This window comes from Borostomias antarcticus, assembly GCF_949987555.1.
Source record: "Borostomias antarcticus genome assembly, chromosome: 5".
Classification (NCBI taxonomy): Eukaryota; Metazoa; Chordata; class Actinopteri; order Stomiiformes; family Stomiidae; genus Borostomias; species Borostomias antarcticus.
Window position 1 is genome coordinate 18,134,689 of NC_140238.1, and position 14,453 is coordinate 18,149,141.

At 49.5% G+C, this 14,453-nt stretch overlaps 1 protein-coding gene across 1 annotated transcript; it reads right to left on the reverse strand.

Annotated features, from left to right (window-relative positions):
• Window positions 1-351: 351 nt before the first annotated feature.
• On the reverse strand, window positions 352-11,787 carry e2f2 (E2F transcription factor 2; the record flags this gene model as incomplete). The annotated part of the gene is made up of 7 exons (XM_084438100.1): window positions 352-665; window positions 1,229-1,433; window positions 1,740-1,849; window positions 2,074-2,273; window positions 2,678-2,897; window positions 3,512-3,611; window positions 11,527-11,787. 7 exons carry the CDS (start codon window positions 11,785-11,787, stop codon window positions 352-354), a joined length of 1,410 nt encoding a protein of 469 aa, XP_084294226.1.
• Window positions 11,788-14,453: the final 2,666 nt, after the last annotated feature.

The window sequence follows — 14,453 nt, forward strand, 5'->3', positions numbered from 1 at the left end:
TCCTTCATTTTTTACCCCGTTTTATTTTTTTTAAATTGGTCACATTGACAGCTTTGTACGCTGGACAGTGCATGCACCAGAGTTGGTCGACCCCCAACAAAAAATAAAAAAATATTTTTGTATTATAAAACATAAGAGGAAGCACGGGTGGCTTCTTAGTGAAGCGTTCCCCACCCCACATATGTACACCATCCCTCCCTCATCCCTCCCTCCCACTCTAACCCTCCTCCACCTCGATTTCCTTCCCCCTGGTCAGTCCCCACATTAGCCCTCCTCCACCCTCCCTCTCTGTTCCCTCCATCCATCCCTCCCTCTCTACAGCATCCCTCTTTCTCTCTCTCCGTCTCTCTCTCAACTGCGGAGCAGATCCCCCAGGTCGTAGGTGTCGAAGAAGTCGGACACGCCCTCCCCGTCCTCCAGCCCCCAAAGGTAGTCGTGCTGGTCGAGGGGCGAGAAGCTGACGAAGGGGGCGTTGGGGTCGGGGGTGAAGGAGGGTCCGGGGAGCTGGTCCTCGGTGATCTGGAGCAGGCTGGGGGGCAGGCCCAGGAGCCCCTCCACGTCCAGCAGAGAGCCGGTACTACTGGGGGGCACCACGGGGGGAGCACCGCCGCTGCTGCTGCTGGGGGTGCCGGGGGCGGGCAGGGCGCTGGGTCTGGACAGGTCAGCTGGTCGGGGGGGAGGGGGGACGGGGATTAGTGACCAGACATGAGGACCGACAGATGGAAAGATAGAGACAGAGTTGTGTGTAAACGACACAGATGTGGCCCTGAGCAGAGGCACTCCAGAGTAGGGCTGCAACGATTAATCGATTAATAATCGACAATACAAATAGTCGCCAACAATTTTAGTTGTCGTTATTGTCGTCTGGATAGCCTGAGGGATTTTTGTTTGTTTTTGTCCCCCCCCCCCCCCCGGAGTCGCACATGCGCATTGCGCAATAGCATTCAGAGTTCACGCAGCAGGACAAAATGGTAAAACAAGCAATTTTTTAATGGAAGTTTGTTCTTTCTTGTCTTGCTAAATTTAAAGCTGATGGCTAAATACCATAAGAGACATTTTATATTCATGACATTAACCGAGTTATTGTTGTAATTTTTTTTTTTTTTAAGTAAATTAAACGACTAGTCGACTAATCGTTTCAATAATCGGTGACTACTCGACTATTGAAATAGTTGTTTGTTGCACCCGACTCTAACCAGCACCCTCTCGTTCCCCCGAGTCAGCTTACCCTCCACAGGCTCCTGTTTGACGCTGTAGTGGGAGGAGGGTGCAGCGGTGGAGGTGGGGGTGGCGGGGCGTCCCAGGGGGTGGGGGTAGTTCTTCCTAGGGGTGGCGGTGCTCTTGACCGGGCTGGCGCCCTCCAGCCCCTCCTCAGGACAGAGGTACACCTCGATGGGCCCGTTCTTACTCTTCAGGTAGATCTGCAGCGGGATCTGGGAATGGGGAGGGGGGATGGGTTAGGGAGTCTGAAATCGTCTAATCCACACATTGTATTCGTACAGGAGGCGGGGACAGGAGAGGGAGACGGGGGTCAGAGTGATAGTGGACAATCCAGAATTAGGGGTTGACGGTGGACCATCAGAGCAGAGAGACACGGAAGGGCTTCGCAATCTCTTAAAAATCTCTTGGAAGTTACATGACAGTCAGTCAGAGGTTTGCAACCACAGCTGGAGTCACTGCCGCAGGGCGGAGCCTTGCTGAGAGTGGGCCTATGGCCCAGACAGGCTCCTCCTACTCACCCCCGGGGACTCTGGGACCTCCAGCTTGGTCTCGGAGGGGGCCTTGACGGCGATGACCGTCTGGTCCTGCAGACTGCCAATGGAGCGGATGTCCTGATAGGTCACGTAGCCTAACGTGGGGCAGAGTCAAGGAATGCCGACCAACCAACACGGCTGAGACGTGTGTCCTCATGTGGAGCGTTATCTGCTAAGTCAATATGTCTGTATGTCTGTATGTCTGTATGTATGTATGTATGTATGTATGTATGTATGTATGTATGTACTGTATGTACTGTATGTACTGTATGTATGTCTGTACTCACACGCAAGCACACAGACTCACACACACACACACGCACACTCGGAGCAGCAGCGGTTCGACTGGAAGGATATCTCTGGTTGTCCTTGTGCTCGGTCAGCTGTTTGAGCTGCGTGCTGCTGGTCTGGATCAGGTCGTCCAGAGCCTTCTCCGCTCTCTCCAGGTCTCCCAGCTCTCTCTTCAGGGACCTGGCCTTCTCCCCTCCACCCGCAGAGCCCTCAAACACACCGCCCACCCTGGGACAACACACACATACATAGTCAGTCAGTCAGTCAGTCAGGTTCATCTAGGAACCACAACAGCAAGTATAAACACAAATGTATCATACCAAGTACAGTCTTGATGATTCACTCACTAAATTAATGGTTAATTTGATTTAATTGGTTAAATGTAAAAGAGCTGGATTAGCAGCTAGATTAGCTGTTTAAAATAAACATGGACAACGTCTAGGAGTTCTCTAGGGATGTGTCCTCTGGCTCACGGTGTCTCTACCTGGTGCTTTAAAATCTGTGTTAGTCTCCAGTCTCCTGTTTCTCTGTATCATAAACAAGTAAGTCTTTAGTTTACTGGACTCATATCCACTGGATGTTGTATCATAATCAAGTGGTTGTAAATGAGGTATTTGGTCTGCTGGACTCACATCCACTGGATGTTGTTCTTGGACTTCTTGCGGATGAGCTGCACCCCTTCCAGGACGTTGGTGATGTCGTAGATGCGTCTCTTCTGGACCTCCAGCACCTCGGTGGCCCAGTTGAGGTCCAGGACTCCGTCCGGAGACTCGCTGAGCAGACCCACAAACTTCTTGGTCAGCAGGCCCAGGGAGGTGTCGTAGCGCGTCCGCTCGCCTGGAGACTTGGGGGCTGTAGGGGAGGAAGTAGGGATGGGGTTATGTTGGATATGAGGGGCTGAGAACTGAGAAACAAATGTAGGATTGTGTGTCTATGTATGAGATGAATGTTAGACATAATTTAGGCTACTATTGCATTCCTTCTAGCATCTAACCATCCAGCTATCCACCCCTCTCCCCCCTCCTTATCCGGCAGACAGACAGACGGACGGACGGACAGACAGACAGACAGACAGACAGACAGACAGACAGACAGACAGACAGACACACAGACAGGCAGACAGACAGACAGGCAGGCAGGCAGGCAGGCAGACAGGCAGGCAGGCAGGCAGGCAGGCAGGCAGGCAGACAGACAGACAGACAGACAGACAGGCAGGCAGACAGACAGACAGGCAGGCAGACAGACAGACAGACAGACAGACAGACAGACAGACAGACAGACAGGCAGGCAGGCAGGCAGGCAGGCAGGCAGGCAGACAGACAGACAGACAGACGACAGACAGACAGACAGACAGACAGACAGACAGACAGACAGGCAGGCAGACAGGCAGGCAGGCAGGCAGGCAGACAGACAGACAGACAGACAGACAGACAGACAGACAGACAGACAGACAGATAGTTACTCACTCCTGGGACTGGGGACCCTGGCTGCGGCGCTGCCTTTGCCCTTCGGGGTCCTGAAGTCTGGCAGGTACAGCGGGTCTTCCAGGTCCAGCTTCCTCTTGGCCTGCAGGGGGCAGCAGAGAGCCGTGGGTTCATGTGAGACAGCAAAGGGGTTCAGGAACATTTTGTTTCACTGATGCCTTGGCAAAGTTTACTTTGAAGTTTAAAAACACTTGTCGTGTCAATAAAGGTTCTCTGAATTCGTTTGCATTTAATAGAGACAGACAGAGACAGCAACAATGTTAAAGCCACAATAGAAAACATTTTTTTCGATATATATTTTTAAATATCTTAGCACACACATTAAAGGCTTAACACACTAGTGCCAGGATTTGAATATGTATGCCACTAGCACCTATTTCAGTTATAGTTTTCCCTTTTCTTTCAACTATAAATGCCAGGTTGGCTTTGGCCTAGCTCAGGAGATAGAGTGTCTGGCTGGTGATTGGTAGGTCCCCGGTTCGATCCCTGCTCCCAGCAGTGTGCCTTAGTGTCCTTGAGCAAGATACTGAAGCCCAAATTGCTCACATGTGGCACGGTGGCGCAGTACTTAGCACTGTTGCCTCACAGCAAGAAGGTCTCAGGCCTTTCCCGTGTTCGCAAGGGTTTTCCTCCCAAAAGAACCCAATACGAAAACTATGCAGAAGAACAGATGCTCTTCGGCCGGTCCCAAGTCCAAGCACTTGGACTTGGACACTGACGAGGCTGCCCACTGCTCCTGGCTGCCCCTGGAGGAGGACAGCTTGGATGGGATAAATGTAGAGGACAATTTCCACTGGCGACCAGTGAAGACGTGTGTGTGTGTGTGTGTGTGTGTGTGTGTGTGTGTGTGTTGTGTGTTGTGTGTCGCTCCTCACTCACGTGTGTTTGTGTGTGTTACGTGTGGCCAATAAAGACCCTCAAGCTCCAGAAAATATTATAATTATATTAATTCTGTAAACCACCACCATCATATCATATGCTTACATCCCCTTAGGACAGTTTCAAATAAAGTTGAATATGACGACCGGGACTGAAATATCTGGCAGATTGATAGAATCACAGCTGTAGTCTATTGAAACCAGCCCTCAAGAGTCTGAATGCTTAACAAGGCCTATTGTCATTTAACACATCCTGTAGAGCTGTAGATCATGTGGATGTGATGGAGAAGGTCTATAGAATGAGCCCAGCCCGTCCGTAGTGCTGTCACGTCTGTACTGATGGTGGGGGAAAATGTTAAATAGGGGCTGCTGAAAGGTGCAAGGTTGTAAATGCAGCGGTGGTCCTCAAAACCTGGAACAAAGCTCTCTCACACATTCTCAAGCACTTCCAAGAGGGGGTTGGGGGGGTGAGACCGCCTCCCGACCAATTGCCCGCCAAACGTCAAGAAATCCCTGGACTCAGCCAACAACTCCCCCGTTCCCCCTCCTCCACTCCTCCCCCGTTCCAGACCCCCTCTCGTTCTCCGTCTGCCCTCTACTGCCTGTCTTCAGAGAACACTCAGGTGGGCTCGCCACGTTCCTGACACCACACACACTGCCGCCACGAGACCTGCTCCATCCACAGGTCGCCTATGATACACACACACACGCACAGCTGCCAAGAGACCTGCTTGACACACACACACTCACTGACCTACTCCCCTGAACCAGCTCAGTGGCCTTGTGTTTAGAGTGTCCGCCCTGAGACTGGGAGTTTGTGAGTTCGATCCCCGGCCGAGTCATACCAAAGACTATTAAAATGGTACCCATTGCCTCCCTGCTTGGTACTCAGCATCAAGGGTTGGAATTGGGGGGGCTACATCACCAAATGACTCCCGAGCGCGGCACCGCTGCTGCTCACCGCTCCCCCAGGGGATGGGTCAAATGCGGAGAACAAATTTCACACTCAGGTGTGTGACAATCATTGGGACTTTAACCTTTAACTTTAATGATCACCGCTGACTGTACCCTGTCAAAGATTAACAGAATCAGAGGCCAGCAGGCCACACACACACACACCTACCTATAGGCACTCTCTCTACCTATGGGTGAGTGAGCTAACGAGGCGTAGGATTTCATCCAGACGGTGCTAGGACTGCTGGGTAATTAGTACCTGCTTGTAGAAGGAAGGGGGGTAGGTGGTGTAGTGACTTGAGTGCCTCCCTCTCCTTCTCTCTTCCTCCCCTCACCCTCAGGGTGAATACTGGCCAGAGCTCGGGGCCCTGTCTGTCTGAGGCCTTCTCTCTCTGCCCCCTTCCTTTCCCTCAATACCTCAGGGAAAATAACTCCAGAACCCCCCCCCCACCTAGACCTGCTCCTTTTATTTGAAAGGTGGGGGACTTCAAACTGTAGTGACCTCGGAGAAAAGGCTTTCATCTTTCCAACGATGTTTTTACTTTGGTGAGTAACGAAACGGTTTTGTCTGTAGACTCGGAACGAGCGGGCCGAGGAAGCGCATTCATAGGTAAATTGCATTGAGAGTAACAGGGCGTTATCTGTAGGATATGGCCCTGGAACAGGTCGAACCCGACCATGCCTATCAGCCTCCACATGTCCCTCCCTGCCCGGCAACACACAGCGGCTTGCCACGCCTAGCCTGATGGACAGTATGCCTATTAGAGGATTTCAGAACTGAAATCACTACTCACTTTTAACTATGTCTGGGCATATCTAAGAGTGTGGTATGAGTGTGAACGGGAGAGTATGGAGGAGGGAGAGAGAGAGAGAGAGAGAAGGGGTCTATTGTTTCAGTGTCCTCCATGACACATCCACCTGTTAGTGGCGACATCTGGGACAGCCCAGCATGTGGTGTGTGTGTGTGTAGGGAGGGAGGTGCCAGTGAACCTGTCTAATCCATACAGCATACGCTCTCACACACACATACACACACACACACACACACACACACACACACACACACACACACACACACACACACACACACAAGCATTCCACTTTCGCATTCCATGCTCAGCTTTGTTAACCCACAGCCAGCCCAGAGGTCACACAGTCCCAATCTCCAACACATCTCCACGCTAGCATGGTAGAGATCTAGAGCCGGTGATACCGTACATTAGCGCAGTAACACACGCTAGCATGGTAGAGATCTAGAGCCGGTGATACCGTACATTAGCGCAGTAACACACGCTAGCATGGTAGAGATCTAGAGCCGGTGATACCGTACATTAGCGCAGTAACACACGCTAGCATGGTAGAGATCTAGAGCCGGTGATACCGTACATTAGCGCAGTAACAGCAGCACAGTGGACAGGTAGCCCCCCCCCCCCTGCAGTCTTTCTCCTCTCTGCTCCTCCCTGGGGTGATCTACAGTAGACACCATAGTCCTTCTGACACGTCTCTCTCTGAAGGGAAGAAGAGACCAGCGGCCGACGTCATGTGACCCGGCAGGAGGAAGTGAGCTGAGCTACACCCCCCGGGGGAAGGGATAGGTGGGGGGTGGAGAGATATGTCACCACCACTGTAGTCCCGGGGGATCATCCGCGTTTGACCCTTTGTCTTCTGAAACCCCTCTCCGAGTGAAGCTGTCAGCTACAGAAACCGCAGAAGAACGACAACGAAGATTAGCCCACGTGTGGGTTTCCAGAATTCTCTTCTACGCGAACGTAGCCATGCCTGTCTCCGTGTGAGTCAGGTGCTGAACACTCAAAAGACTCATTCTTGGCACGGGCGCTTCCACTAACAAATGGGATTCTGATTCTCCTTCTGTGGTTTGGCAGGGTCTAGCGTGGAGGTCGGTGACAACTGTTTGTGACTGAGCGACAGAGAGAGGGCCTTCCCCTTCCTGCTGCCCCTCTCTGCCTACAGCAGCTGCTAGTCAGAGGGCAAGAGAGAGAGAGAGAGAGAGAGAGAGAGAGAGAGAGAGAGAGAGAGAGAGGGGCGTCCAGGTTTGAATGAGTTTTTAAAGCTGAGTCAACACTTTGCAAACATGGCCTCGGCTAGAGAACACACCTTCACTGTTTCCCAGCCAGCAGGCTGCCGCGCCACGCTGAGAGTGAGCCGGAGGTTTTCCTGGCTCAGAATGAGTCTTTGGGGGGGTCATGCATGCGCGCAGATTATTATTTTTATGCAGAGTATCGTACCAAATATACTAATATAGGCCTATGTCCTTCGCTGTCGTTCTGAATGAACTAACTGAACAATCGCGGGAAATGTCCGACGTGACACAAAATGGATGTGAAGCCAAAATGTTGAAGATAACTGATAACCTGCCTAGTAACCTGATTCCTATTGGTCCAAACCACCGACATTGAAAGAAAGAGGGATGGGCTGCACTTGAAGCAAGCTATTAAACACATTCGGAGAGGATTTGAATTGCTATTTTTAATCTCAATTTTGATCATTTTGGCACTGGTGATGTTCCTTTGGCGCTGGCTGAAACCTCTTTGGGGGGGGGGGGGGCGACAAAAATTCCTCTATGCTGGAAAAAACCTGAGCCGCTCTGCTGTTGAATAGTGACTAAACACACACACGTCTGGACACACATACACACACACATGCGTTCTAGCCTTGTGAAAACAACGCCTGACTCACATCTATTACACACAGAGATTGAGAAAGAGACTGATCTCTCCAGTTTCCAACAAACCGTTGAAGGAACAAATACCAGCACATTAGCAAGAGACACACATGGATTTGAATACGGCTCCACCTTAACGACCGGCCTGAGCTCTATCTCTGTATACACACACGCACACACACACACACACACACACACGAACACACAGTTACTCTATCCTCTCTCTAGCGACATGAATACGATGAGCTACAGTGTCACACAACCTACTGACATGATTGCCTCAGCCAGGTTACACCCAGTATTGGCACGTGAGTACAGCTACTCACCATCTTACTATCTCCCCCCCCCCCTCTCTCCTCACTCCCTCCCCCCTCTCCTCCCTCCCTCTCCCCCCTCCCCTCTCTCCTCCCTCCCTATTTCGCGCCATTCTGGTGATTGTGATCTCTCTCCATAGAGGTCTCAGTCGCGTGAGGTCTGCCTGTCAAGTCTGGCCTACGGTGGCAGTCCTCACCTATCAAGAGCTTAGGAATGCAGCCTACATAGAGCTAGAGTTGACCCCGACTGGGACAGGTTTCAATGTGCCTGGTCACACATACATTTACACACACCCCTACACACACCTACAAACACACACACAAACACGTCACACAAACCTGCACCACACCCATGGAACATGGGAGCTCCGAAAAACAATGAGAAGGTCGGGCTGTTTTGTGATGGCATTGTCCAGGTGTCAGAGAAGGGCTGGTGGTCGTAGAGGTGGGGACCGGGGGGGGGCACTTTGGAATGAACCCCCCCTCCCCCGGGACCATGGGGGAACCGAGAACAGAGCTTTTGGGAGCATAAACAAGCCGAGTGGGCAATCTCACGCCCTCAAGTTGAATGGGGCTCCTAGGAGAGGCGGGGGTCCGGGACGCGAGGAGGGATTCTGTGGTAGCTGCCTGTGCCTATACCACAGAGCCCCCCCCACCCCCATCAAACCTCGGTATCGGTTTTAAAAACAGGGGCAGATCATTCAAATGACAACAGTTTCTCTCTATATCTCTCTCTCTCTCACACACACACACGTTGTTATTCTAGGTCCTAAAGCCTGAGCACTCTGTAACCTTTGCCTGAGCATAAATCTCATCCTTACACACACACAAACACACACACACACACACACACACACACACACGGCTACGGGGCCACAGATCCCAAAACCTCACACATTCTCTAGTTACAGCGGGTAGGCTATCCTCTGCACACACATGCTAATTGGTACCTCACTGCAGTTTGTGTCCAGTGGAGAACACTCCTTCACAAGAAAGTCATGCGCAGTAGCTGCTAGTCGGGGCCTTGTGGAATGAAGCTACACCCAACTGCTGCTCTGCTGCCTCAGTGCCAACCACATGTGACTTCCGAGGGTGGCTACACCCCGGCCCTCTCTCTCATTGGGCCAGCCAACAAGGACGATGACGACTTTGGCGGCAGGTCGTTGTCGGTTCCTCGCGGTGCGGCCCAAAGTGTTTTCAATTCAGCAGAGCGGGGATAGGGATGTAGACAGAGGACGCACCGCTGCTCTGACTCTCTTTCTCTGGCGCAACTGCTCTCTCTCTTTCTCTCACACGCATTATCAACCTCACCACACACACACACACACACACACACACACACACACACACACACACAATTTCTCTCAAGTTTCCAGGGCAGGATAAAAAAATAGCTCTCTGCTTAGTGTCTGGGTCTTCCGGCCGGCTGTGAGCTCTTGAGGAACAGCTCTCTGCCCAGGACGGCTGTAGTCCAGTCGTTGTTGTTTTTCATTGTAGCTGAAGGAGAGACGGGCAGGGATATCCTCTGCCTCTTATCTGGTGTCACAACTGACAGCACCTTGAGAGTCCGGCATTCGTTTTAATTTACTAACTGAGCAAGGGACTATGGGAAAGTCCTGTCAGTCATGTCACTTTATTGTACCGAGTGACAAACGAGTGTCACTATAGTGAGTACACACACACACACACACACACACACACACACACACAGAGCTTGAAAACAAGTATGCACTATCAGTCTGTACACACTGGGTGAGTGTTTATCTGAAGCATGCTATTATCTTGTGATGACCACAGAGCTGTATCCCACATCCACTCCCTAGCTTATCCTCTCCCCTACCCCCCCCCCCCCACACACACACACACACACACACACACACACTATAACGTCACTGACACACAGACCCACACACACTAAGTCTTAGAAGATTGTTACGGGTTGTAATAATTATTTTACCGCCGCTACCACTGTCGTTGTTGCTCTCGCCTCGTGGTGTGGCGAAATATTGAAGTTCGGATGACTGTAGGTACAATATGGCAACTTCAACAATATGGCGGCTCCACTTCATTCGTGGGGTTAATAGGGTGTGATGCAGCCCACTTAGCTCATCCCCACACACTATGGCCCACTTAGCTCATCCCCACACACTACGGCCCACTTAGCTCATCCCCACACACTACGTCAAACCTCACAACTCACAGAAAATCCAGAAACATTACTGCGGCAGAAACATTTCCATGCATATTTTAGACCCGCTGTAGCACAACACACTCTGGCACTTACAGTGTTTTTTCTACTATCTGGAACGAAACTTTAGGTCAACACGCTGGCCTGGCAATTCACAGGGAACCGCAACCGTTGAGGAGGCATACAGGGAGAGGTGACCAGCGGTGACCCTTCACGTCTCCCTGTAACAGGCACTGGCAGTTTGGGTGGGTGCACGCGACATGACCTGACAGGTGCAGATCGGGACGAGGTAGACGAGGAGGGGTTTAGACAGATGGCTGGAGGGCAGCCTCTGAACTATGGGCCTAATAAACGGCCATCTTCAGACAAATTACTGATAATGCTCGGTTGGTTGGGAAACAAATGACCAGTTCCTCTCTCTCTCCAGATGTGACACGTTTCCTAAACTCAGTATAAATAGACACTTCACAACTTTTCTCATGGGGGGGGGGGGGGGGGCACTAGCCAAGGGCATTGTTCAATGCAATGATACCCCAGCACAGCCCAAGTTACCCCACACCTCCTATTGAGAGGCAATCATCCATTCTCATTTTAGGGGACTCCACTCACCCTGCATATCAATGACCAAACATTACTATCACCCCCCCTCCACACACACACACACACACACACACACAGTGTGTGCTACAGCTGGGGTGCGGGAGAAATGTCATCGACAGACAAACAAGTTTCCCAGGCACTGGCAATGACAATCCCATTCATTCACGTCCAGTGCACACACTGACTCTACTATGTGGTTCATACGTCAGGCATTTTGGACCCTCTGAAATACATGCATAGCAATGGAAATTAGGAATGAACTGTGCCCACGCTATTTAGTAGTAGCTAAGCTATTATATAAGACACTCTCAATAATGTGTGATTATGTCGATTCAAATAGCTAGCTAGCTAGTAGAGTGCATCTTTTGATTGGTCTTTACCGGGAGTCGGCCAGATGATGCTCTGATGGGTTTAGCCTCGGGTCCGTGGGGGGTTGCATACAGGCAGTTCGCCCTTTGTTCCGCTGTCGCGTTGCATATCTGGGTGAAGTATCCAGCCGGTACCGAGCTCATCGGTGGGCTTGAGAGTGCGGTGCTGAAGAAGTCAGTCTTCACTCCAGACAGAAGTTTCTTCTGCGAGCACGAGAGTCCGCCTGCCCCTCTACCCGACGCAGGAGAAACGCCTTTGGGCATCCGCATCATTTTTCCAAAAAAAATTAAATACAGTTTATTGTTGAAATGAAACCGTAAATTCACTAGTCGCGCACCGACAAATGTGGCTAATCTTGTTGCAATTCGACAGCTTACGTTAGCTAGCTATATTCCCTGTGGGAACGGGTGATTATGCTCACTAACTGTAATTTAAGATTCAAGGTTATAAAATTACTAGCTACAATTTCATAGCCTTGCTATAGCTAACAGAATTGTGGTTAATGATGTACACAATTTACAAATAGGCTAATATGCACGTCAGTTATCATTATATATATCTGATGCAAGACACGAATTGTGTTGCTTGAGAGTGATATTGTCCTTTGTCCCACAAAGTACGAGTAAGGTCCGTTAGATTAAGTTGAATATTCTAAGAAATAAATAAACTACAAAAGTCCAATAAACGAGTCCAGAATCAGCAGATGTTGGTGTTTTCTTCTTGAGTTGCAGGTTCCTCAGGAGAAGACAGGTTTTAAGAGTATTCTTCAGTTTACGGAGAACAGTGACTGCCTGTGACCGTTGTCTGTCCAGCTACACGGGCTAGCTTGTCACTCAAGAGGACAGAAGCTTACAAGAACAACTTTTTTTTTTTTACCGCCAAACTTGGTCCCGCGAAATTTAGATATCCCGCGGTTGGAACTCGTTTCTGGTTGGCTCATGGCACGTTCGGATTGTTCTACGCAGCATGTATTTGCATAAAACAGTTGGATCTGGGCGTGTCGAGTTTTAAAGCGGCAGCAGTTCAATTCTTGTAGCCATTTTGAGAACAATGACCAGTTTCAAAACGTTAAACTTCACTCAACGCTAGCCTAGGCCTACTTACTTTTAAACATGATCATATTTTTTCAAAGGTAGGCTAGCTATTATTATAATCATCAATAACAAAAATGTAATTGTTGCACAGACATTTATAATATTTAGCCTATACAATAGGCGAATAGCTCTAAGGCAATTAGGCTAGATTAGCCTACATTATTATCAAATTTCATTGTTTATAGCAAGAGGGAGTCTTCTTTACCCTCCGTTCAAACAATTATTTCTTCAACCTTTCACAACCTCATGAACATTTGGTAAATAAAAGTATTCAGACAAATAAAATAAATCAAACTTCTGCTCGGTATGTGGCCCAGAAGAAGGGGATTCATTGAGAGCCCCCCCCCTGCACCCAACCCCCCACTAAGACCCCTGAGTGTGGAAATACGACTCAGACATGGCCTTGCCCTTTTCATTAAGCAGCAGATTTCAGATGAGGTCCAAATGTCAATCCCATTCATATCCACCACTGATACACTGTGTAATGCAACAGTGTCGAGCGTCAGATCAGATGGGCTGACGAGTGGGCAATATAGCCTACTCATCTCAGAAAGTTAAGAAGAAGCTCTGTCATGTCAGTATGTTTGTATAAATTGGTGATGATACACTGTAAGAACAGCCCCCTGGGGTGCTGGGGGGACCCTGGGGTGAAGTAAAGGCCGGGGGATGCGGAGGCTCGCTCAGCAAAACCACGCAGCCAGGAAACAGCTACTGCCAGCAGCTGCACTTCAGATAGTACGGAGATGCATTGTAGGCTATTCTAGGCTTCTAAAATAGAATAAACCCCCACGTTCGTTATAGTGAAGATGTTTGTTTATTTGTTTTGCTTCGGCGTAAATATCACCAATCTATTTGTATATGAATCTCTGTATGTTTGCTTTTAGTTTTATCAGTACAGTGTGAAACACTTCACAATATTGGGTCAGGACAAACATTCAAGTGTAAACCACACTATATGCACTTGGGTTGATGAGCCTAGCTACTAAATGCATTATGCCATTGTCTTTTCCTGAAATGACTACAGTGTACAGTAAAACAATGCAAGTCATGTAGTTTTGTTACACAAAACAGTCCTAATACGTAGGTTACCACGACATGTAGGCCTACTGTATTCGGGAGAGTCAGAACCTCATTGGCTGTCAGCATTATTAACAGCCTGCCTTTTCTAATGGAGTAACTCCTGTTATAAGAGATCCATGCACGCCAGGGTCGTACAGCTCAAGTCAATGCATGTTCACATATCCCCATCTGGTGGTTCAGTGGTGTCTTATCTACACCGAGCATAGCGGTGAAGAGACACGAGAGAAAGATACTCTCTACGGCGCAGTAGTTCTTGTTGATGCTTGCTTAATTGGATCCCAATACAAATCCAGTGACCGTCCCTCTTGACAAACAAGGACAGTTTAAAGAGACACTCATCAGTACTGAGTCATATTGTATTGTAAATTCCTTTCATTGGATCAACTGATTATTATTATTATTATTACATTTTACATTACATTACAGTCATTTAGCAGACGCTTTTATCCAAAGCGACTAACAATAATACACTTAACGTAGGAAAAGCCAGTGTACTAGGCTACTACTTACCAGAATTCACAATCTCCTTTCAAAAACAAGTGAGTAGAGCATAATAGTGCTGAAGGTAAAGCGCAAGAATGGCAATCTAAAATACAGTCGGTGCTTAGAGGGAGGATCGTTGTAGACTCTATTCTTGAAGAGATGAGTTTTGAGCCTGCGACGAAAGATGGGCAGCGACTCTACTGTCCTGACGTCAGTGGTCAGTTCATTCCACCACTGCGGGGCCACGACAGAGAAGAGCCGTGTGTCGATCGACCGCAGGG